General features: G+C 47.4%; 1 protein-coding gene across 3 annotated transcripts in view; it reads right to left on the bottom strand.

Moving 5' to 3' along the window:
• Positions 1–4,458: 4,458 nt before the first annotated feature.
• The window catches only part of NCKAP1L (NCK associated protein 1 like), a 44,029-nt gene continuing 24,515 nt past the window's right edge, over positions 4,459–23,972 (bottom strand). For 2 of the 3 annotated variants that reach the window (XM_042246624.1, XM_004006271.5), the window contains 11 exons: positions 22,983–23,201; positions 21,363–21,493; positions 18,945–19,042; positions 18,724–18,817; positions 18,486–18,568; positions 18,104–18,184; positions 13,775–13,868; positions 12,793–12,909; positions 12,365–12,474; positions 10,346–10,435; positions 4,459–5,930 (listed from right to left, as the gene is read on the bottom strand). In XM_042246624.1, coding sequence (XP_042102558.1) covers positions 5,799–5,930; positions 10,346–10,435; positions 12,365–12,474; positions 12,793–12,909; positions 13,775–13,868; positions 18,104–18,184; positions 18,486–18,568; positions 18,724–18,817; positions 18,945–19,042; positions 21,363–21,493; positions 22,983–23,201 — 1,249 coding nt within the window. In that variant the 3' untranslated portion in view covers positions 4,459–5,798. The remainder of the gene's footprint in view (positions 5,931–10,345; positions 10,436–12,364; positions 12,475–12,792; positions 12,910–13,774; positions 13,869–18,103; positions 18,185–18,485; positions 18,569–18,723; positions 18,818–18,944; positions 19,043–21,362; positions 21,494–22,982; positions 23,202–23,972) is intronic. The other variant, XM_042246623.1, reaches the window with a different exon arrangement.

The following is a 23,972-nucleotide window of genomic DNA, read 5'->3' on the forward strand; positions in this document are numbered from 1 at the left end:
GCCTCCGGCAGGGGGTAGTTTCTCCTAAGCCCAACGCTTTCCAGAGAGAATCCACCAGAGCAGGCAGCACCCTGTCTTGACTTGATTATAGGTAACTCCATAAGGGCCAGGAAATCATTCCTATATTATCTCAGCCCCTGCAGTTGGCAGCCTTTCCTTTTATTCTGTCTTCTCTGAAAGAAATCCAATGGCTAAAGACCCAACACAAAACATTTTAGCTGCTTAAAACATCTATAGAATGAATGCTCTGGAATCTGAACTAAAGACTTGTAGCAGGGCAAAGTCTCTTTCATCAAAGTGAGTCCTACCTAGGACTCTGGCAGGAAGTTAGGATTCCTTTAAAGTCTCCTCCTTAATGGCCACCTACTTTGGCATTGGCGAAAATCTTTTGTGAACAGAAAGTGCATGTGTATTCACTAACTAATCCATGATCCACTAACTAATTAAAGAATGTGAGCTTTAATTTCAAGAACTCTGGAGGCTGGAAGGATGAGTGATGAGGAGAAGGTATGGACTCCATCCTAAATATCAAGTGGCAGCTCCCTCCTTCCCAAGCAATGGAAGAGAAAAGAACAGAAGTAAAGTGGACAGGGTGAAGATTCTCAACATAGAAGGACTGCCTTTTAGGCAGTTAAGTCAGGCCTTCAGATCTGACAGGACAAGAAGTATCAGCAGAGTCAGCTTCCTGGAAGTACAGGGGCTGAAGGTGACAGCAAGCCAGAGAGGGAGACAAAACCAGAGAGAACACTGGACTTCAGCCGCTCTGTCCATATAACTTTCAGTTCAGTTCAGTTCAGTTCAGTCCATATAACTTTAGCACACACCATTTCCTGTCCTGGCCAGCAGAACTGTCCTAACCAAAACACATGTGCATCTAAGATGTGGACCAGATTCCTTCACAATTCGGTCCTCAGAATTTGAGGGCAATCACCTTCTTTCTTATCAACTGAGAAAGAATGGGCTGAAAAAGAACCGTGAAATAAAATTAGAGCGAAAGAGCTCTGAGTAGGAAATTAGGGTTAGAGCTAAGGAGCTTCCCAAATTGGGCAGATGTTTCAACCAGAAGAGGTGGGAAAGAGGCTTCCATTAAGAGAGGGATCTGTCAATGTTTCTTCTTTTTTGCCCTCAATGTTTCTTAACACGGTGACATATTTCACCTCTGCCTTCCCAGGCCCCCAACTTCTAACCTATTTTAAGAAAAGGAAAATTCATACACACACACACACACACACACACACACATATTCATGAAAGATGCTTTAGAGTCCATCAAGTCTAATCCCATTTATTTAACACATGGGAAGGAACTTCCCTGGTGGTCAAGTGGTTAAGAATCCACCTGGCAATGAAGGGGACATAGGTCTGATCCCTGGTCCGGGAAGATTCCACATGCCTCCTGACAACTAGGTCCGTGTGCCTCAACTGCCGAAGCCCACGCGCCTGGAGCCTGTGCTCCACAGAGAAGCCACCGCAGTGAGAAGCCTGTGCTCCACACCCAGCGAGCAGCCCTGGCCTGCGGCAACTGGAGAAGGGTCCACGCACAGCAGCGAAGACCCAGCGCAAAAATAAAATCAGTAACTTTCTTTAAGTAGGGAAACTAAGCCTAGAAAAATTATGTGGTCCCACGGAGATTAACAGACTGATCACCTACTCACAGAGAGTAAGTAACAAAGCCAGGGCCGAGTCTCCTAACCCTCTTCCATTCTGTGTTGCTTTCTTTAACCACCAGTCCTGGGTTTTCATCTCAACCTCATCCGGCTTGTTTTAATCCAATCTCATTTCTGCCTTACTCTACCCCTAGAGAGGTAAGAACAGGATATGTCTGCTCCATTCATTGTCTCGAAAGACCACCATTCTTCTCTCCCTGTCTTTCCCCTTGTTCCCCACCCCCAGGTTTCCCAGGCTTCTCCCAACCTCACCCCTCTCTCTTCAGCTTCCAAACTGCCCCTGCCTCTTGGAGACCCTTCCTCCTCACTCCCCTAACCCCACAACCCCTTCCGACAATCTCTGAGTTTGATCGAGACTGGGGGAAAAAAAAAAAAAAAACACCCCGATGCTTTGGCAGCGGGTGAAGGCTGGATGTGATCTGCCTCCTACAGGAATGCTATTTAAAGGGGCGGCCTCACAATCCTCTCCCTCCAAAGTGACAAGAGAAAAGCCTGCTCCTCAATCTCTCCAGAGCTGCAAACTCAGCTCAAGTTAACTTCTGACTTCCTCAACCTGCACCCTGGCCTGCTGCTCCTTTTTCCTATTCAGGTGGGAGGGAGAGGACTTGACAACTGAGATGTGGGGGCTGAGGGGGGACTCATCTTCGTCTCCTTTGATGACAGGTACTTAGGAGGAGCAGGAGGCCCTGTGGGGCGGAGGACTGGAAGAACACTCTTCCCCCAACCACGTGAGTGACTTCAACCATGTGCCAGCTTCTTCTCAAAGTCGAACTTTGTTGGAAGAGAATTGATCTAGGCAAGAGGATCTAAGGTTCCGGCGCTCTTGTCCCTAGCGGGGACCTCCTTCCCCTCTCGGTGTCCATGCTTAAACCACGGGTGTTCTTTTCCTCCCAGGCCAAGTGCCAAACGGTGAGGCCCCCTTGGCCAGGCCCAGTTGTGTCCCCCCATCCCCATCCCCTGCTCATGAAGGCTACCCTCACCCACTCAGCCGACTGAACAGCATGGTGAGGAAACACTGTCTCTACTGCCCAGAGGAACAGGGGCTCCCCTGCAAGCATCTCACCCCCAAGTCTGGTGGGAGAGCTAATTCTATCTCATTAGAGATAGAATTATCGCAAACAAGTTAATGGAGTTTTTAATGAAAACACTGCACTAATGAAAATGCTGAGGCTAGAACCTACTCTCTGCCTGCAAGACAAAGCAATCGGGGTCAGAATTTCTTCTTGATGTTCATTCAGCAGTTCCTTTTAGGCCTAAAGTGAGCTGGGGATCTGAACACAGAAAGCGGTTCATCATGGACTGCGTCCCAGACTGTAGGAGGTCAGAGACCCTCCTGGCTGAGGAAGGAAACTGCCTAAAATGCTGATGCTGCTGCTCCTGCTAAGTCACTTCAGTCGTGTCCAACTCTGTGCTATCCCATAGACGGCAGCCCACCAGGCCCCCCCATCCCTGGGATTCTCCAGGCAAGAGTACTGGAGTGGGGTGCCATTAAACGCTGACGGGTCCTGTGAACTCAGCCGTCCTTCACCTCTAGACAGTCACCTTTTGTTAAGGTGGTCAAGGCCACATGTCCTCACCCTCTTCTATTTTTCTCATTCTAGGTTCTCTGGATTCTAACAGCTAAGTCTTCCCAGATGAAGAGGCAGTCGGGGCAGGTAGCAAACGTCCAGGACTGAATGTCATCTTTGAGTCCCAGTTCCGAATGTACTGATATGCATGTGACCTTCATTAAGTCATTTAACATCTCTGAATCTGCTTTCTGGCCTGAAATAGGAAAGCCTTCCCTGTTACCCTGCAGAAGGTGGTGAGAGCACTTTGAAAAAGTATATGTGATAGAGAAGTGTGTGTGTGTGATGATATGTTTATAAAAAACATCATGTCACATGACAAAATTTTATAAAAGGAGAACAGATATGTGTTGCCAAGGGCTAGGGAAGGGAAAGGGGATTGTGGGAGGGACATAATGGAACAATAGGAGGAAAGCCCTGTAGTGATAAAACCATCCTATGTCCTGACCATGGAGGCAGAGGCCTGAACCTACACATGATGAAGCTATACAGAACGAAATACACACAGTGAAATGAGCATAAAAAACTGGAGAAATCTACATAGATCAATGAGTTATGCCAATGTCAATATTCTAGCAACAGGTCAAGGAGATTTGGAGATTGGGCTTGATAAAGTGCTTTTAACAACTTGTGAAAAAAAAAATATATATATATATATATATATATATAAACATGAAAAAAAAAACCTCCTAGTTACAGTGGCATAGGATAGTTTTGCAAGATCCTACCTTTGAGGAAAACTGGTAAAGGTACACAGGATCACCCAATATTATTTCTCAATAAAAACTAATTTTAAAAAAGGTATTATATGTCTACTCTGTATTCCCCTGCAGCAACTTGTCTTGCTGTCCTCTAGGACGGTCCTCTTAAGCATTCCTCATGCATATGGAAAAAGGATCTCCTGGCTCCTCAAACAGAGGATCCCAGCAGAGATATGAGTGAGTGCAAGGGGAGCTGCTCAGATACTTCTGAGCTTTCTCTTCTTCATCAACACTTCCTCAGTCTCAAGAGGCCTGACCCCCATCACTCCTTAGAACCTAACATTTTTTCCATAGTGCGGAAGGACAATTAGTTGATGCATGGAGCAGGACCCTCCGATGATTCTATCCTAAAGAATAGACAATTGTTGCTAAGAAAAACTTGTGTATTAATTATGGATGCCAAGTTCAATAAGTATTGACTAAGCCTGGGTCTCAAGAAATAAAGATCAAACACACACATATCTAAACACAGCTAACAAATAGCTTTAATGAACTCCGGATGGATTTGCTGAAAACCAAAAATTGCTTCCCTTTTATCCTAGAAGTATAGACATGACCCTAATTAATCAATTATTTACTTATATTGCCCATTCCAACCACTCCAGACCTGTGACATATATGATCTGTTGCTCCAGTCCTCCCTGGCACAGAAGTGATGGATGGCGGGAGGTGGGGGGGGAGGGGGGGGCACTGTTTCCTGCCAGGGAGTTAACTAAACCTAGTTTAATGCTATCTTAAATGCCTGGGGCTTTGCAACACTTGAAATTCTAATTAGCGCAGGAAAGGGCTAGGTTGAAACAGCTTGTACTCCCTCAAGTATACCCACTCTCAGGGCCCTGTAACCTAATGAGGTCTGTGAAATTTAAGATCCAGAAGAGAAATCCCTGCCTGGAGCAACAGCTGTACCCAGGATGACAAGGGGATTTGGGTTAAGTTAGTCCCTCCAGTTAGGAGGGAGAATACCCCCAAATGGTATGTGACGGGAACTCCCATGACACTGGTCCAATTAGTTGTCCTAGAATTACTCTGGACTGACCCTCTGCCCTGGTTTGTAGCGATGTCAAGCGAAAGAAGGAGGGGTTCCAGTTAGAGACGTGAGAACTTACTCGTTACCTACAAGGGTGTGGTAGGGCAGGTGAGGTGGGGGGCGGTGGGGAGAGTTGGGGCAGTGAAAATCGGGATCCCAAGAGCACTTCCTCATTGCCCCTGCAGGCTGGAGAGCTGAAGGCAGACAAACAGACCCACAACTCCTAAAAGAGCCCCCACAAAGGAAAAAAGTGTTCCTCTGCTACTACTTGGCAGTGCAGGAGGAGCAGGCTGAATGCTTGCTGAACACATTTGGAAAAGGAAGAGAGATAATCGTCCTAATGAATGTGCAGGAGACAATAGCAGCTCCAGTGGGAGGGTTATAAGCTCATTATGGTTTAATATGATGATTGATCATCTCTGCCCGCCAACATTATCCTAGAATAGTGATGAAGGTCGGAGAGACCCATGCCAGTCAGAACTCAAGCTCTGGTCCCCAGGAGATAGAAAACATACTTGAGGGTCACTTTTTTTTCATTGTAAAAATTCATACACCTGGCCCCAACACCATAACTCCTTTCCATGAAAAAAGCCCTCCACCCCCTGCCCCAGTTGGCCCCAGTTCTCTATGATTTCTCAGCCCTGGGCTGTTTCTCCATCTCCCTCTTCACCAGTTCTGGCTGATCCTCTCCCTAGTGACCCCACCTCATTCCCACCCTCTGAGAAAATAGCCACAGCTTCCAGTGCAGCACGGGTTTAGGTAGATCCAAAGACCTTTCAGTGGGTACTGGCCGACACTCGGTTCAGGTAGAAGGCCCGGGAGACCTCCCGATAGGCATTTCGAAGCAACACATATGGGAAACAGGACTCCAGCATGTCCAGGGTCAGGAAAGAGGACTCCTCCACCACCTGGAAAAGAAAGGGCCAAGGGAGATGAGGACCCCAGGTAGGACATCCACTGTGACACGCTGTTCCTCTTCATTTGGCTCCCTGGGCCCTCTAAGGCCGTTAGAGTTACAAGCAAATGCGGTACCAAGGCACTGCCACTTCGCTTCACTCTCAGAAAGCAATGTTCTCTTCAGCTCCATTATAATGACCCCTGAGCCCCTCCTCAGGGTTATATGCAGGGCTCAGAAGCAGAAGGCAGGAAAGAATCACTTCTCTAGGGCAGAAAAACTCCATTCTCTCTCATTCTGGAGGCTAAATGAGGTGTGAGTGGGCAGCACAGATGCAGGTAAGAACGCATAAACGTGCTAATGACAAAGCTCTGCGGAGAAAAACACAATTCCCACTGCAGGCCAAGCAAGAGGGCCCGGAGCCCACGCAGTTCAGTCTCCTCCCTCCCTTAGCACAGTGCTTGGGGAACAGTATGGATGCTGTATAAAGGAGCAGGCATGATTAATTAGTTTAATTAGAAGGCCTGTATGCTGTGGAAATCCCTGCAGCCCCCACAGCCAAGCAGAAAGATAGATCAAGATGCCTGGGTAAGACGGAGGGTAGGGGGCAGGGGGATATTACCGTAGAGCCGTACAGCCTAGCCTTGGGCCAGAGGGTTTCCTTCCTTGAAGAAGGAACAGGGTGTCTCCTTCCATACTCTCCTTGCCCAAGAGGTTACGGGACTAAAAAACACTCTGGAGAGAAGTGTCCCATATCCTCTGGCATTTCACACAGATGGGCCATCCCAAATATGTCTGGGGTTTCAAGTCCTGAAAATTCACTCAGGAAAGAGATCTACCATCTCTATTCTAATGTTTTTCTCTCTCTGAAGCCCTTTTCAGTTTTTAAAATTTGTAAGGTACTGCAATACTCAAACCATGCACACACAATACACACAACAGCCTCAGAAGAGCAGACATCACAGGCTGAAGGAGAGAAAATCCGCCCATAAAACTGTAGCTCTGATCTCAGGTTGGATGGCAGAAAGAATTTCTTGCTAAGCAAGATTTTCAAAACCTTAAGCCAGTAAAGAGATAAGATCTCTTTTCCAGGATATGACTCTTGGGTACGGGGAAATGAGTGATGGCTTCAAGAAGGATCCACTGGTCCAAGACTTCTATTCTCTGCTCTGTTAAGCACAGAAAATCACAGGGCTCCCAACTGGAGGAAATTCATGGCAGTGGAAATAGCTCGGAAGTGAAAGCCAAAAAATGGGTTCTAGTCCCAAATCTGCCCATGTATTTGGGGGGAGACCATGGATGTTATCTTTGCTTCCCTCTCCTCGGTTTCCTCACCTAGGAATGGTGAGGACTGGACTAACCGCCAGCATCTGATCTGTTTCTGACAACACCTAGGATTCCATGAGTCTATGAGAGAGTCATTCCTTCCCCCGTGAAACCCACTCCAGGAAGTCTGACAATAGTGGGGGTGGGCACGGCCCAGGCTTGACAGCCAAGACAGACCCCAGGGAGAGAGGTGCATGAACAGGATTTGGGGCTACATGAGTAGCCTCTTTACACAGAATACAGCTCCTTCCCTTCAGTCAGTTCCAATTTCTCTGTGGAAACATTTGCATTTAAATTGCTTTGCAGCAGCTCGTCCCTCTGTCTCTTCCCTCCTACAAAAAGCGCTGGGTCCTAGGGCTGTTCCAGCCACTCTGCAGGCCTGTGACGCCACAAGGGGCAGACACCTTGCCACACTTGGTGGGGTGGGGGGAAACACAAAGCAGAGGGAGGAGGCAGTGGTGAGCAGCTGTACAGAATCCCCTCCAACCTCACAGAGGTGGCAACTGTCCAAGGACAAGGAACAGGCGTGCCTAAATCATTCAGAAACTAAACTGAGCAGCAGAGAGAGGGAACATTTGTTTAGCATCTATTATGTACCAGGCACTATTATATAAACTGTCTCATGAACCCTCACCCCTCTAGCATAAGGATGTGAACGTGAAAGTCACTCAGTCCTGTCCAACTCTTTGCGACCTCATGGACTATACAGTCCATAGAATTCTCCAGGCCAGAATACTGCAGTGGATAGCCTTTCCCTTCTCCAGGGGATCTTCCCAACCCAGGGACTGAACCCAGGTCTCCCACATTGCAGGTGGACTTTTTTACCAGCCGAGTCACAAGGGAAGCCCAAGAATACTGGAGTAGGTAGCCTATTCCTTCTCCAGCAGATCTTTCTGACCCAGGAACTGAACTGAGGTCTCCTGCATTGCAGGCGTATTCTTAACCAAGAATCCCTGAGCTATCAGGGAAGCCCATCATAAGGATAACTGCCCACTTTTAAGGCTAAAGAATCAGAGTCTCAGAAAGGTTAATTAACTTGCCCCAGGTCATGCTGGGCTTCCCAGGTGGCTCAGCAGTAAAGAATGTGCTGCCACGCAGGAGCCACAGGAGACTTGGGTTCGATCCCTGAGTAGGGAAGATCCTCTGGAGGAAAGCGTGGCAACCCACTCCAGGATTCTTGCCTGGAGAATTCTATAGACAGAGGAGCCTAGCGGGCTATAATGGGGTCGCAAAGAGTCAGACAGGACTGAAGCGACTTAGCACACACGCACGCAGAGGTCATGCTGCTCTGAGACCGTGCTCTGCCGCCCTCCTTCAGCCCTCCTCGGCCTCCCCTGCCCTCTCACCTCCTCACCACAGCCCCTCACCTCAAGTCCATTCTCTTCTCTTCCTCATCATGACCCTTCATCAGCCCAACCTAGGCCTTTTTGAGCTAGAGAAACTGAGACACAGATAGCACTGAGTGCCTATGTATTCAAAGAAGGAGACCCAGAGGGAGTCCCAGGCATGCTCACCCCTAACACTCGTGGGCCTGGCTGAGAGTGCAAGTGGAAGCCCATGAACCACATGATAAAATAGTATATTCTTTCTTGCAACATCTGCAACATGTATTCATCCTTCAATGTCATGGGGCACTGGAAGGGAATTAGTTTCCAGACCACCTGTGGAACCAATTCAGGGGAGATACCCGAATCTGTAGATACCCAAGTTACTTTTATAAACAGGCATAGTACCTGCCTATAACCTATGATATCTTCCCATATTCTTTAAATCATCTCTAGATTACTTATAATACCTAATACAACATAAACGTTATATAAACAGTTATAAATACCATGTAAAGGCTATGTAAATAGTTGCTGGTGTGGGCAATTTGAAGTTTTGCTTTATGGAACTTTCTGGAATGTTTTTTAAAATAGTTTCAATCCATGGTTGGTTGAATCCATAGCTGAGAACCTATGGATATGGAGGGCTGAGTGTACCTTTACAAATTCATGGAAGACAGGTTTGAATTTAGAATCATTAGACCCCTCAGAGTTCTGTACCAGAGCAGGGAGAAGGGAGGGAATCAGCCTCCAGCCAGGTACCCCTTCTCCTCCCACCCCAGTTTGGGGGGTTTGTAGACACACATAATCTTCCTGTCTGCACATCTAAACTCCAGCCACACATTCCATGGGCTCTGGAGCACAGTCTGCCTCAGTAGGATGGACTCGAGTGCAGGACAAGGTCTACATGTGGGCTGGAGCTGCTCAGGAAAGAATTCTGAGGCCCGAGAAGTCTTTAGCGGGGGCTCTGAGGAGGGGCACAGGCTCCAGGTGGACCTGTCCTCTCCCCACAGGCCAGAGGAAGGGTCACTTAAACCCAGGGCCCAGAGCAGGAGCCCCTCCTGCCCACCTTTAAGTGCAGAGCTAACCTAGGGAATCAAACTTTAGAACAAGAGTGAGTAAGCACGTTGAAGAGGGAAACAAGATCAACAGTAAAAGATTTTTTAAAAGTTAACTGAGTCAGAGTTCCCAGAACTTTCTACCGAAGAAGGGGAAAGGCCAGAGCTTGGGAAACAGAAGAGATAGCAGGAGCTGCCTGATTCATGTCCCACCTGGTTCCCTGCCTTACAGCTTTTCAGCTAAAAATCCCTTCCCTCTTCTGGGCTCCCCTCCTCCTCCCCCAGTTGAACTCCCCCAGTTGAACCTTCTTCATGGTTCTCTTAAGGACAAGAAATACAGCGGTAGGAAGTAGCCAAGTAAAATCAAAGATGCACTGGACAGGTAGTTATGGATGAGGGACATCCCTGTCCATGAGCTCATCCCCATGGTGGGGGTGAGCTGTTCCTCCATATCACACTCAAGAGCACTGCAGGGAAAGGGGCCCAGTCAGCTAGGGGCCAGGAAGACACTGTGCCGCAGAGAAATCCTCAAAGACTCTACCTTGGGATGACAGGACAAATCTAGAATGTTAACCAGAATGTGAGGATTAGACCCCTTCAGGCAGAATTAAATTCTTAGTTAGTGCTTTTGGGTGATAACCACGGTAGGGAGCCAAGAACCCTATAGAGGATCCTCCCTCTGGCCCTTCCTCTCCGACCAACTTAGAGCAGATACATACCAAGCGCATGAGCAGAGAAATGGACTCCCGGTTTCTGGTTTTAAGCTTGTCAGTCTCTTGGCCCAGCTGCAGGAGGCTGACAGAAGCCACCTGTAAGGGAAAGATTTGTGAGGAAGCAGATTTTTATGAAGGTCAGAGGAGGACAGCCTCAGGCTACAGGAAGTCAAGAGAAGATCAAGGAGGTGAGTTAAGAAGTGCTGGGAGGCTTGAGGTGGGAAAGCGGTGAATCCCCCAGGCTTCAGAGACACACGCTGCCTCCAAACTAGCCAGCGCAGATAACAGCCGGTTGCCAGGGATGCTGGAGGAGCAGTAGAAAGAGGCGAAGAAAGAAATTGCAACAGAGGCAGGTAATACTGTATGCCAGGAGATTAATCTCTTTTCCAAGGCGGCCTCCAGACACCACTGTCATCAGACTGTTTACAGCTGACTCCCCACCCGACTAGAGACAGAGCTGGGCCGCTGACTCAGACACAGCGCTTTTGGTATTCTCCTTCTGTCAACTCCCGAATGGCTGTCCTCTCCATTCACCTTCAGGTCCCCAATAGATCAAAAAGAAAGAAAGAAATGTGACTAATTGCATCCCAGACCCAGATTACCAGTATTTAGCAAACAGAGAGGGTAAAAGAGGCAGTGGGGTGGGGGGGTGACTCCTTTCTCACCCCATCTTAGAGATCTGGTGTGAATCCTCTTTATATCTCAGATGCTCGGAGCCCATTCTGTCTGCTCTGCTGTACCAGTTTAAAGAGAGACCCTCTCACTAAGCTTCCAAGTCCCTGACATGTACTTCTTGGGACCAGGATGTGATTCCCTGGAGAATATGATCTACTGTTTCCTCCAAAAGAAGACAGATGAGGCTCTAGTTTTTAAATCAGAACCATGCTTTGCAAAAGAATAAGCTCCCTTCAAACCGGCAATCTGTTAAAACCTAGCGGGGTGGGATGGAGTGGAAAGGTGAGAGGGAGGTTCAAGAGGGAGGGGATATATGTACATCTATGGTGAATTCATGTTGATGTATGGCAGAAACCAACACAATATTGTGAAGTAATTATCCTCCAATTAAAAATAAATTAACTTTTTTTAAAAAAAAGAATAAGCTCCCTATTGCTGAGTACGCTCAAGCAGTCAGTGGGCACTGGACCACATTTCAAAGAGTATGGATGAGATTCCTCCATGGAGGATTTAGAATGGAAAGCTCTGGGACCTCTCTGAACAATGGAAAGAGATTACTTATTCTGTGTTTTTCCAGAGGCAAAGCTTAGATCAATAGTGAGAGTTGCAGGGAGTCAAACTTCGGCTAAAAAAATTTTTTTAACAACTTCTTTCAAACAAATTGAACATAACCTATAGTAAAATCAGCTTCCTGACTGTAAGTTTCAGTCCCTAGAATTCTAGACCAGGGGGCTCTCAAAATAAGATCCCAGGATGGGCAGCACCAACATTACCCAGAAACTTGCTAGAAATGCAAGATTTTCCAGCCCCACCATTAATCTACTGAATCAGAAATTCTCCATGTGATTCTGATTCACGGTGAAGTCTGAGAATTTGAAAAAAGTTTGACTTTTTATCAGTATTAGAGTTGAAAGGGGCCTCATAGATGATAAAAGTCAGTGTCTCGAGTCTGTATTTTAACAAACTCCTCAGGATATTGTAATGCACACCAAGGAAATACATCATGGATTTGGTTTAATATCTCTATTTAATAAATGGGAAAACTGTGGCCTCAAAAGTTTGGCTTTTCAGAGACCATGCAACTTCTCAGTGGCAGATCCAAAACTAAACTCAGATTTGCTAACTTAGTCCAGCACTCCTTCCAAGTATCGGGCAGAGGCTGAAATACCAGCTGTTAGGGAATTTAGAAGAAACTCTTGCCTTTCACAAAGCTGTCTCTCACTATTCAATGAACAAGATGGGAGGTTAGAATCCGAGGCCTGCTCAGTAATAACTGTCTATGGATTTAAGTCAAACCACTTGCCCCCAGACTTCACAATCGTCCATTCCTTATAACCTAGACCCACTCACCACGAGAAATTCCTTGAGGTGGGTTTCAATGTTCTTGTTGTAGACTGTGAAGAGGGCAGCAGATACCTGGATGATGGCTTTGGTCAAGCAGTGAATATTGTTGCTGTAACCTAGATTATTATTGACAGAGAGGGAGAGAAAGGAAAGGAAATTGAACCATGCCAGGTGACCCCAGCTGGTAACTTGCCATTTTTTCAGTCTGGGCCAGCCCTATGTGACGCCAAAGGATGAGGAACCATTCGAGGATTAGGAGAAAGATAGATAGTCTGATGGAATTTCACCTGAATTTAATTTTACAGATTGTTTATTCTCAAGAGCTTTCTGAAACAGAACTTTGCATCTGAGTCAGAAGTCTGTATTTTCCAGATAGATGTCTTGGTCTCATCTCCTGACCCCAGGACACTAACCTAAACCCACTCCTTACTTACCATCCTTCTCAATGCTGTAGAAGGAGGCAGCATCCATGGCAAGGAGTGGGAGGGAAACGGCCAGAAAGATCAAGAGCAGGCAGGCCACTTTATATTCTTCCTCAGGGGATGACAAATCTGGGAAAAGGAAGAGAGAGTAAGGTCAGTAAACAGGAGCTTTCTTCCACGGGGTCCTACTTCACAGAACTCCTAGGAGTGTCCCATGAGAAAATATCTGTGAAAAGACTTTGTAGAGCGTTATAGGCAAGTCATTACTGCTGTTAGTGAGAGGCCTGAGTCCCAGAGGCTTCCACTGGTGACTGAGCAGAGCTTTTGGGAAAGAGTTCAGCTGACACGCAGGCTGAGGGCACTCTGTCAGCTGCCTGATGGAGTGGAGAGGCGGGAAGGAGAGCAAAGACTCTCATCAAAACCGAGAGAGAAGAGGGAAAGCCAGTCTGGCAGCTTGAAAAGGCTTCATATCAACCCCCTGGTTCCATCCTATTCGGAGTGTGTGCAAGTATGAATGTGCTAATCAGAGGAAATGTGTAATGGAAATATAAGAGACAAGTGTGAGACCAGGGGAAGAAGTGAATGGTGTCAAGATAATTAGAGGGGAGGGGAGAAAGTAAGATCATTCTGGGGAACTGGGACACTATATACCACATAACTAGGCATGAAATCATGTCTGTTTCCCTCACTGTTTCATCTGCATTAATCTTATTTCCCTAACAAGACTGTAAGTTCCTTGGAGCACTTGCTGAGTACCAGACTCACTTAATACTTTTTAGCTGATTGACAGATCTACTGGTTGGAACCTGACTAGAAATCAAAATTGCCTGTGGAAGTATTTTCTGGGGATTAGGGACTGTGCTTTAAGTTTTTCCTTAGCTCCCAGTTTCTACCCTCTGAATTCACAATCCCAAATAAAGACTTCTTTGACACTGACATTTTCCCACCCCAAAACAGGGCCCAAGCCCTCCGCCACCCCGTTCCCCAGTGGTACCAGTTTTCAGATTGGCAATGGCAGCCACCAGGGCTGGATCAATGTCACAGTCCACCCCCGCAGCAGATGCCAGCTCAAAGATGCTCAAGGTCACCTGGTGGAGAAGAAAACAACATTCTGGAGAGCATTCCCTGGAGAGAAGTACTTGGCAGAAGCTACAGGTGGCCAAGACCCCTGGATCACAGATTTTAAACTTTTGGTATACTATCATCTTTTCTAGGTATTCCTTTCATAGGTCTCCCTAACCTGCAGGGAAAATACATTCTTTTTTTAAAAGCCCAAGGCTTTAGCATGGCCTTCAGATTCTCCACAGCACAAATTTACTTTTCCAACTTTATTTCCTCAAACGCTTCCTACAGGCAATGCAGATGTATTCACCATCTCTAAGCTACAACTTACTTTCTTCTTTTCATACTCCGGTTCCTGTGCATCCCTCTTCAGGAGTGTCCTTTCTTCTTGAGAGACCATAGGAAATAAATTGGTCCCTGCCCCTGGTTCCTGACATAGGGCTCCTAAAACCCTTATAATTCCCTAAGTGATAAAAACAGCATTTTTTGTTCCTATGCAGCAACTCTGGTTGGGCTCCTGGCCAGCTCCTAGATAGAGGCTGGTCACCAGAGAGACCAAGCCTTGATTAGAAACTTGGAATTTTCAGCTCCACCCTGCACCCCCCAACACACACACCCACTTCTACAGAGAGAGGAGAGGGCCTGGAAATGGAGTTAATCATGCCTATGTGAGGAAGCCTCCATAAAATCCCAACAGCATAGGGTTTAGAGAGCCTCCAGGTAGGGAACACATCCACGGACCAGGAGGGTGTTCAGCCCAAAGGCAGAAAGCCAGAAGCTTATGTCATCAGGACCGTCACAGGTCTCGCCCTGTGTATCTTTCCATATGGCTGGTCTGAAAGTAGAAGTGAGTGTTAGGCGCTCAGTCGTGTCTGACTCTTTGGGACACTATGCACCGTAACCCACCATATCTCCTCAGTCCTTGGAATTCTCCAGGCAAGAATACTGGAGTGGGTGGTCATTCCCTTCTCCAGGGGATCTTCCCAACCCAGGGATCAAACCCGGGTCTCCTGTATTGCAGGCAGATTCTTTACCTCTGAGCCCCTGGGAAGTCCAGATAGCTGTTCTGCTATATCCTTTATCACATCCTTCAATGTGTTTCTGTGAACAGCTCTAGCAAATTAATGGAAACTAAGGAGGTGGATGGAGAAGGCAACGGCACTCCACTCCAGTACTCTTGCCTGCAAAATCCCATGGACAGAGGAGCCTGGAAGGCTGCAGTCCATGGAGTCGCTGAGGGTTGGATACGACTGAGCGACTTCACTTCCACTTTTCACTTTCATGTGTTGGAGAAGGAAATGGCAACCCACTCCAGTGTTCTTGCCTGGGGAATCCCAGGGACAGGGGAGCCTAGTGGGCTGCCGTCTATGGGGTCACAGAGTGGGACACGACTGAAGCAACTTAGCTGCAGCAGCAGCAGCAGCAAGGAGGTAGATATTGGAACCTCTGACCTATAGCCAGTTGGTCAGAAGCACAGGTTTGCAGCTGGCTTCTGAAGAGGGGCGGGGTGGGGTAGGTGTAGACTTGTAGAAGTGAGCCCTAAACATGCGTGATCTGACACCAACTCCAGGTTGATAGTGTCAGAACTGAATTAAGCTGCAGGACATCCAGCTGGTGTCGCAGGGAACTGGTGTGGGGACATCCTCCAAACACTTGGTGACCAGAAGTGTCAGAAGTGACATGTTCTGTGTGAGAGTAAAGGAGACGCTCAGCAGAGAATCACACAGTAGGGGAGAACAGGGTTTTTCCCTACATAGGAAGGGAAAAAGGCAAGTTTTTCCTATTTACTTCTCCTCTGCTATATCCAACTGACACCCACCCTTGAGGCCTACCTTGAATCTAACATTCTCTATAGAGCCCTCCCTATTGACTGCAGCTCATGCTCATCTTTCCCTCCTTAACTTGGCACCACTTACTCGGCACTGATCAGAGGCAGCACCTGGTATCATCAGTTATCTTCTCAGCTTGGAGGCAAGACGTATGGTGTGTCTCACCAACGAGATTACAATATGTTTTTAACCTCCCCTCATAGAGAGGGGAGAGAAAGTCCTGGAGTGAGAGGATCTGGGTTCAAATCCTAGCACCACCACTTACTAATTGCGTGACCTTGGCTAAAAGTGACTTAACCTCTTGGAGCCTCCATTTTCTCATCTGTAAAACTGGAATAAAAATATTCACCTTACAGAGTCGCTGTGATGATTAAATTAGATCACATAAGTAAAAGGACTTCCCTAGTAGCTCAGCTGGTAAAGAATCTGCCTGCAATGCAGGAGACCTGGGTTCAATTCCTGGGTCAGGAAGATCCCTTGGAGAAGGGATAGGGTACCCACTCTAGTATTCTTGCCTAGAGAATTCCATGGACAGAGGAGCCTGGCAGGCTACAGTCCATTAGGTTGCAAAGAGTCTGACTTGACTGACTTCCACTTTCACTTTTTGCATATAACGCATCTACCCCTAATTGGGCTTCCCTGGTGGTTCGGCTGGTAAAGAATTCGACTGCAATGCGGAAGACTTGGGTTTGATCTCTGGGTTGGGAAGATCCCCTGGAGAAGGAAAAGGCTACCCACTCCAATATTCTGGCCTGGAGAATTCCATGAACTGTATAGTCCATGGGGTCACAAAGAGTCAGACACAACTGAGTAACTTTCACTTTATTACCCTAATGACTCCCAGCATCACTGAGAGACTAATAAACCTTGTCCCTTTCGCTCTGCTTCCTTTCCCTCAAAGCCAGGAGCTCTGCATTCCTTTCATCCTCTCTAGGTTTGAACACAATGCTAAGCACATAGAAGGCATTCAGTTAATGTTTATTGATTGACTCCTGAATCCTTCATTGTACTTAGAATCAGGTTCCCAAGATGTAGCTCCAAACACCCACACCCACTAAAGTACTTGGACTTTAGAGGTTAAGAAAAAAAGACTTCAAAATGTTCTGAGAGGACAAGGATAACTGTTTCAATAGCAGATAACTAAGTAGAGTATCTTATGCAAAGAACCCCACGGATATAACAGTAAACACACACTGCCTACTATGCTAGACCCAGAAGGTAAACCTCAGCATTCTGCTCCGCCCTGTTTAAATTCCCTACTAACTAAATAACCCTGCTAGAGGCAACTGTGACCTAGGAGATCGGGGAATTTGGTCCATAATCTGTGGTTTTCTAGAGGAAGAAGCTGATGGTTGAAGGAAACTTCTTCACCTTTTAACCTTCTTCTGTTCTCATCTTCTTGCCCCTCAGAGGTAGTAACAGAATTTCTGATGGACAGGCCAGCCCCATCTCCACACACCTGCTTATCCTCACAGGTAGGCAGAGCCTAAAGCTCAAAGCTGCCAGGAATATACCAGCTAGACACTCCTGACAGACAGGAGCATTCCGCCCCAACATCAACAGCTGCCAGAAACCCGGGGCCCACAGCGAAATCCAAGCCAGGGCCTGAAGGAGCAGCCATCCAGTGAAAAATCACCCCTCATGGCCCATGACCACTTGGCCCTCATCTGATTTCAGGCAGAGAGAAGGGAAATTTTCAAGATTCTTCTGACCTCAAGGTAAGGGAAGTTGTTTTTTCTCTTAGCATCTAACTACTTCCCATGGGGTCGGAAAGAGTCAGACATGACTGAGAGACTGAATAGCATCTTCCTGTTAACCAATTTCCTCCTCTCATAGACCTCCTTCCATTAATGGAGTCAGTTATAAGAGAAGTGCCCTGCCCTGTGCCCTGGGCAGCTGTATTTCCTGTGAAACATTCTTGTTTGCTCCAGGTGATTCAAAAGGCAAGCTGGCGCGAGGAGGGCGAGCGGAAACGGATGTTTAGGTTGGGCGCTGACAGAGGCCCCTCCCCCTTTCCCCATGCCTACCGGAAATGAGGCCTGAGGGTGGGTGGGAATGGAAGAACCAACTTTTACAGAAAGTTCCCAGGCTCCAGACTAAAAGAGGGGACTTGTCTGCACATCGTTCAGAATCTAATTTGCACATCTAAGGAAAAAACCTATAGATACTATGATCCTTGCCCTTACTGCTCTCCCTCCAGTAACGTTCCCCAGCCTCCACAGGATCTCCCCAGGGCTCCCCTACTCTGAACTCTCTTCTCTGACCAAAATTCCTCCCTCCACAAAACCTCCCCAGATATTTTTCTGTTGAAAACCTGGCTTTTGTTCCTGTGGTATTCTTCAGAGCCCTCTCCTCCCTTCCAAGATCCTAGCTCTATCCTTTGTCAACAACAGAAATCTCCTGGTTGGATTCCACTTTGCATTCCCCAATACCTTGATATCTGTGTCTGGAGTGACAAACTCCTTCAGGCATTCGATGGGACCCATGAGAAACGGGCAGTGGGCGGAGAAAACCTGGAGGAAAGAAGACAAATGAGTCCGAGGACAGAGGCCAGCACCTTCAAACATAGGTGGAAACAAAAAAAAACAAAACAGGGCCTCAGCTTAGATGAGAACTTAGCCAACTTTCTGTGTTACTTCCCTCGTCACACGTCCAGATTTCTCCAGCTCATCTGTCCTCAGAGATCTTCCAGGACTTCTACCGGATTAAGCTCCTTTCTTCACAATGCTTGCCAACCCTTTCCACAACTTCTCACACAAGCCCCACCCAGCGCTTTATTCTGCTTATCCTGTGGCAGCCCCCGCCCCCACTCACCTCCCGAAGTCCCTCTTGGGCCATGGCCCTAAAACTGAGGATAACGCCAATGATGGTCATGCGCTTCAGCACGTTATCAGCCCCTAAGGAGAAAGAAGAGCACGAGAGAAGAGAATGTGGGAAAATGGCGATGGTTTTGCTTCTTCAGACCCAGCCGAGGCCTCATAGCTCCAACAACCCCTTGTGGTCCACAGTGCTTTTCCCGCAGCTCCTTCTCCCTTTGGGGGGATGTGCTCACCTGTCAGCTGGGGCACCAAAGAAGCCATCAAGTCCACCTTGTTAAAGTTGGATCTGATCTGAACAAGTACATCCATGTTTTCTACCACCAGCTTCTGCAGTCAGAACAGAGACATTAGCAAGAAAAGACAAGACCCATGGTACATCTCTCTCCAGTCTCCTACGCCTACCCTGCTTCCCCCGAGGCTGGACCTTCTTCCCGGGGCCTTGCATCCACAGTACCTTCAGCTCCACAATTTGCGAAGTCACATGCCACATCAGGTTTTCACTCAGGAACTTCATGCCGTATGGGCCCAAGAGTTCAGCTAAGGCCCGCATCTCTGGAATAGAGTTGCAGAGACCCCAGGTAGGACCCAGAGGGCACTGGGGCATTTGCACAATAGCTATAGGATAGTCTGAACATTTCTAATGTTTTTCTGCAAGGAAAGGAAATGGCAAGGAAGGGAAGTAGGGAGCAAATGTGGCCTGAAATCTGGCATTCTGGTGACAGGCCTGGCCTGCCTATGGGACAGTTAACCTTCTACCCACTGGCACTCACACCAAGATGTACCACAAATAATAGCTATTTACTTTTCATTCTTACAGGAATCTGGACTTTGCCAAGTCCCTTTACCTGGTATCTGGACTTTCCTCTTGCTGTACTAGCTGCACTAGCTTTATGAGATGGAAGACCAACTCTGAGCCTCAGCTCCCTTCTCTGTAGAATGAAGAAATTAAAATCCACCCTGAATACCTCACAGAGTTGCTAGGAGAGCAATCAACACACATCCCCATTATCCCAATTGTTTTTTCCTCTAAACCCTTCTTTCCTCCAGTCTGCTCCATTACCTTATCCCTCCCTAACCAGCCTGCTTCTGGCCCTTTGTGGATTAAATAAAGCCTGGCTGGGGAAATCCCATGTTGGAAACCTGAGGGACAAATTCAGACAGGAAAGAGCTCCAGCTTTGATCTCTGGCTATGGACCATCCCAGCAGAGAAAACCATCAAGACCAGAAGTAACAAGAGATGAGGAGAGGAAAGGTGAGTTTAACCTAGTTAATAAGGGTTCAGAGGGAAAGGGAAGTTGAGGCCCCCATGCTCAAGGGTTTCAAGGCGGGACCAGTTGATCTCCACCTCCACCACTGACAAAAGCAGTGGAGCTGGCCACAGCAGCTGACATGGAGTCTCACGTGGAATAAAATATCAGACATTTTTAGGGCCACCTATTTACAATAGGAACAACTGAGCTGAGAACTAGGAAAGGAGTTCCTAACTGGTCACCTTAGATAATGCTAAAATGCTGACAGAGAGGCAGAGGGGCTGAACTACCCTTTCTGGAGAAAAGACCCGCGGATCCACCAGTTTGGATCCACCTTACTCTAGTCCTCTCTAGGCTAGTAACCCTAGGGCCTCCTTCTCTCTCCATCTAGCTATTTTTGCAGCAGCATTGCCCCATCACCATGGTAACCCTAGGAAATTGGGGTGGGGGTGGCAGGAGGGGAAATCAACATTACCTCCTGCTGCTCGTCAGTTGTCAGCAAGACCTAAAGCTGATTTTAGATGCTGCCTACAGCTTGTGGGAGGAGTTGATGAGAAGGGGACATCTGAAGCCTCCAGCAGGTAGAGAGTAGGGTCAGCTCACTGATGGAGTCAGTGTGAGGGCAAGAAGAAGGCAGAGCTGGAGAATAGAGCTTCGTGCTCTGCCCTCCATAACACCCCCTCCAAGGAAGGGGAAGAATGGAGAGGGCAGCATCACTGAAACATCTCCTACCTGTCTCAGATCCCATGCGGGGTCCATGAGAGGAAGGAGGAAGCAGTTGGATAGTTCATGAATCAGTCAGTAAAACAAATCTATTAAAAAGGATCTGCATGGCTTCAAGCCGTCTTTAAAAAGAGAATAACTTCCCAATTCATTCATGACACTCCTCATCTGCCTGCCTTAAGACACTAAAGCACTTCTAAACACTGGGAAGCAGCACGACAAAGTGATTAAGCACCTGGGTTCTGGAATTTGACTGCCTTGAGCTGAAATTCCAGTTCTACCATTTATGAAAGTGAAAACTTAAGCTCCATCACCTCTTGTGTCTCAGTGTCCTCATCTGTAAAATGGGGATAATAACAACCTCAAGGCTGTTGTGAGGAGTGAAGGAGTTAATAAACGTGAACATTCAGAACCTAGCCCACACTAAACATCATTGGTTATGTTATTATCATTATTAAATATCAGTTATCTAAAATGTATCCCTCAGGAAGAAGGTGCCACAACATGAGATCACTGTTTAATAATTCCAAACATCAGAATGTCCTTACATTTATCCTTTACCCTTCATCGTATGTCCTACTCTCTACTTTTTGTGGAAATGGAAAATACCCATTTACTACCCTTTGGAGAATAAATCCTTTCAATGACTTAAGTGCCCCTGCCCAGCTCTTAACTCCCTTCATCTTCTCTCTCCACCATCAACCCCCAGGCCACTTCCCAATTCTGGGTCTCACTTGAAATCTCTCCTATCGTCCCTAAGGTAGAGTCTAGCAGAGATCTAGAAGAGTATAGAATGAGGCTCTGGGAAAGCAGGAGAACACAGATGGGGTCCGTCCATTGGGATATTGTACCGAGGGGAAAGCTCGGCTCCTTGACAGGACACCAGACTCTGAGCTCACCAGAGACGTCAGAGAACTCCTCTGCGCTGAAGTTCTGCTCCCCCTCTCTGGGGAGGCTGATGAAGGCCTGCATGACTGGTGAGTGGATGATGGTCCCGCTGCTTGCCTGTCTAAGCAGACTTTCTAGGTACCTACAGGATTGGCCAAGAGAGCACAGAAGATGAGTGTTCACTCCCTTCCTCCTACCACCACCACTGGGCTCAGGAAGAGGAATTCCACGAAAGGCTGGGGTGGTGGGGAGAGACTGGGGCTGGAGGAGGAGACACCATGGCACTCTGATAAACATTCCAGGCTGCTGGCTCAGAAACAACTGGCAGTAATGTGACTCTGCTTTGCCTCTAATCTGCTGGACATTGGCTGTGCTCTCAAAGGTAACGGTGGACATGCCCCACCACCTTTTCCAGCTATAGCACACCCCACACTCTTGGCCTTTCTCTGTCAGGTAAGACAAGCCTAAGCTGACAAGACAAAAATTCCTACTAATCGGGCTCCTCCAAAATATACTTACCCTCAATCTCCTCAGTGAGAGTTTTCGACTAAGAGCCTAGGAGCCTGGAAATGAGTCTCAAGTCAAACCTCCTGGGCAGAGAGAAGCCCAGTGAACACTTGTCATCCAGTCTCCAAATATCCCCTCCTGACCTCTGGGCAAGCTAAGAAGGCTTCCAGCCAGTGACACCAGAGGGCTTGGTAACCCCTGTCACTCACCCAGGCACTAGCTGTAGGCCTAGGTCTTACAGAAATCACAAGCTAACACGGGTAGGTCAAAACCAGCACTCAACGTGCAGTTTTTTTCCTTTTAATTTGAATTCACTGTCAAATTTTTTAAGTGGAGATTTTATATTAAAAATAATAATTTAGTGAGGCAGCAATCAGATGGTACTAAGTGGTGGCTGCCCCTTTAGAAGGGCATGCCCTTACTACTCAAAGTTCCCACCCAGCCCACAAGACCCATTTCCCTTACCTGCCAGGCCCAGCTTGATATGTGTATTGCAAACCCTGTCTCAGGCTTACCCCCCTTCTCAGGGGGGTTCTTTGCAGCCTGATTCATACTAAGCTGATATTGGATTAAGAGCGCCACCCAGTGGCTTAGGGAGGTAGGAATACAGCTCCTTTCCATCCTTAAAACCTCAAAGGAAGTATTGCTGATTCCTGCCCCCTCCAGTTTGGGGGAGGAGGCCCCTTTCCCTATGAAAAACACTCTACTAAACATAATATGGTCATGTTGGAAGATGAGGAGACAGTGCTCTGGAGAGAAGGTATGAGATAGAATGGTCTTCAGACAGAGAAGTTGGGTGAAAAGAAAAATAAGAGAACTTCAGAAAGAGGAAGAAAGATCATTTGAAATGAAAACAGAATCCAGAAAAGAAAGGTCAGGAACTGCAGATGAAGAGGAAAAGGGCAGGTCAATGGGTGTCACATGGAAGCTTGGAAAGAACCCTCATGGTGGAGAGAGGACATCTGAGTTTGCCCCAGCTCATAGCTCTAGTCCTCGGGCAGAAACAAGCCTCTGGGGGTCTATGACCCTAGGAGCTGAAATGCCTGGTCTTGAGGTCCTACCCTGTAAAGGAAAAAGTGCTAACAAAAAGAGTAAGGCAGAGAGAGAGGATAAGCAACACTGACCAGTTTGTGTAGAGAGTGGTGATAGTCTGCTCCCCACATGAGTCCAGTGGCTGTGTCTGCTGCAGGAGGGCATTGCGGATGACTCTGGACACATCTGCACCCAGAAACTGGGCCAGTGACTGTATGAAACTGATGTACGCTTTGACTCCTGCCAACAGCTCAGAAGGCCTGGCGATCTCCTGGGTTGTAGCATTGTAGCCAGCCAGCCACACAATGGCTCTGCGTGACAAAAACCATAATCACAGTCATCATGTCCAACATAGTAACAGTTATCATACTTATACTGTGTTCTAGGTGCCGCACTACGATTTCACTACACACATTATCTCATGTAAGCCTCATAGCAACCCAAAAAGGTAGGTACACTTATCTCCACTTCATGGTGAAGAAACTGAGGCACAGAGAAGTTCCAGTGACAGAGCCAGGACTTGACTCCGATAACATTTGATTCTCAGTCACCATGTTCTTCCGCCTCCTCTAGGGAAATTTAGATCAGGTGGTAAAAGATGTAGGCTCCCAAACGCCATCTAACTGTATGAGCTGTCTCACAACCTCCTGTATTCTCAGGGCCAGCATTTGTCTTTTCTCTTTGGAAAGAATTAGTTCCAGTCACTGTCAGAAACGGAAAACCACAACCAGAAATCCTTAGATGTGCAGTGCAATGCTGAGCAGCCGTGGGATGCCAGGTGGAGAGAGTGCACCTGGCAAGCACGCAGCTATAGCCACCCTTAGAGGAGGAAGACCTGTCAGCACTGTATTATTTCAGGGGCACATCAGCAACACCCCCTCCCCCTTGGACTCCCAGACCCTTCCAAAATACCTTCCCCGGGAACCTGAGAATTCACAGTGGGAGTCAGTCCTCTTCCTTCAGACTTTCTTCCTTGTTAAACTGTAAACAGGGGGCTTCCCTGGTGATCCCGTGTTTAAGAACCCGCCTTGCAATGCAAGGAACACCAGTTCAATCCCTGGTCTGGGAAGATCCCACATGCC

The sequence above is a fragment of the Ovis aries genome, chromosome 3 (assembly GCF_016772045.2).
Source record: "Ovis aries strain OAR_USU_Benz2616 breed Rambouillet chromosome 3, ARS-UI_Ramb_v3.0, whole genome shotgun sequence".
Lineage (NCBI taxonomy): Eukaryota > Metazoa > Chordata > Mammalia > Artiodactyla > Bovidae > Ovis > Ovis aries.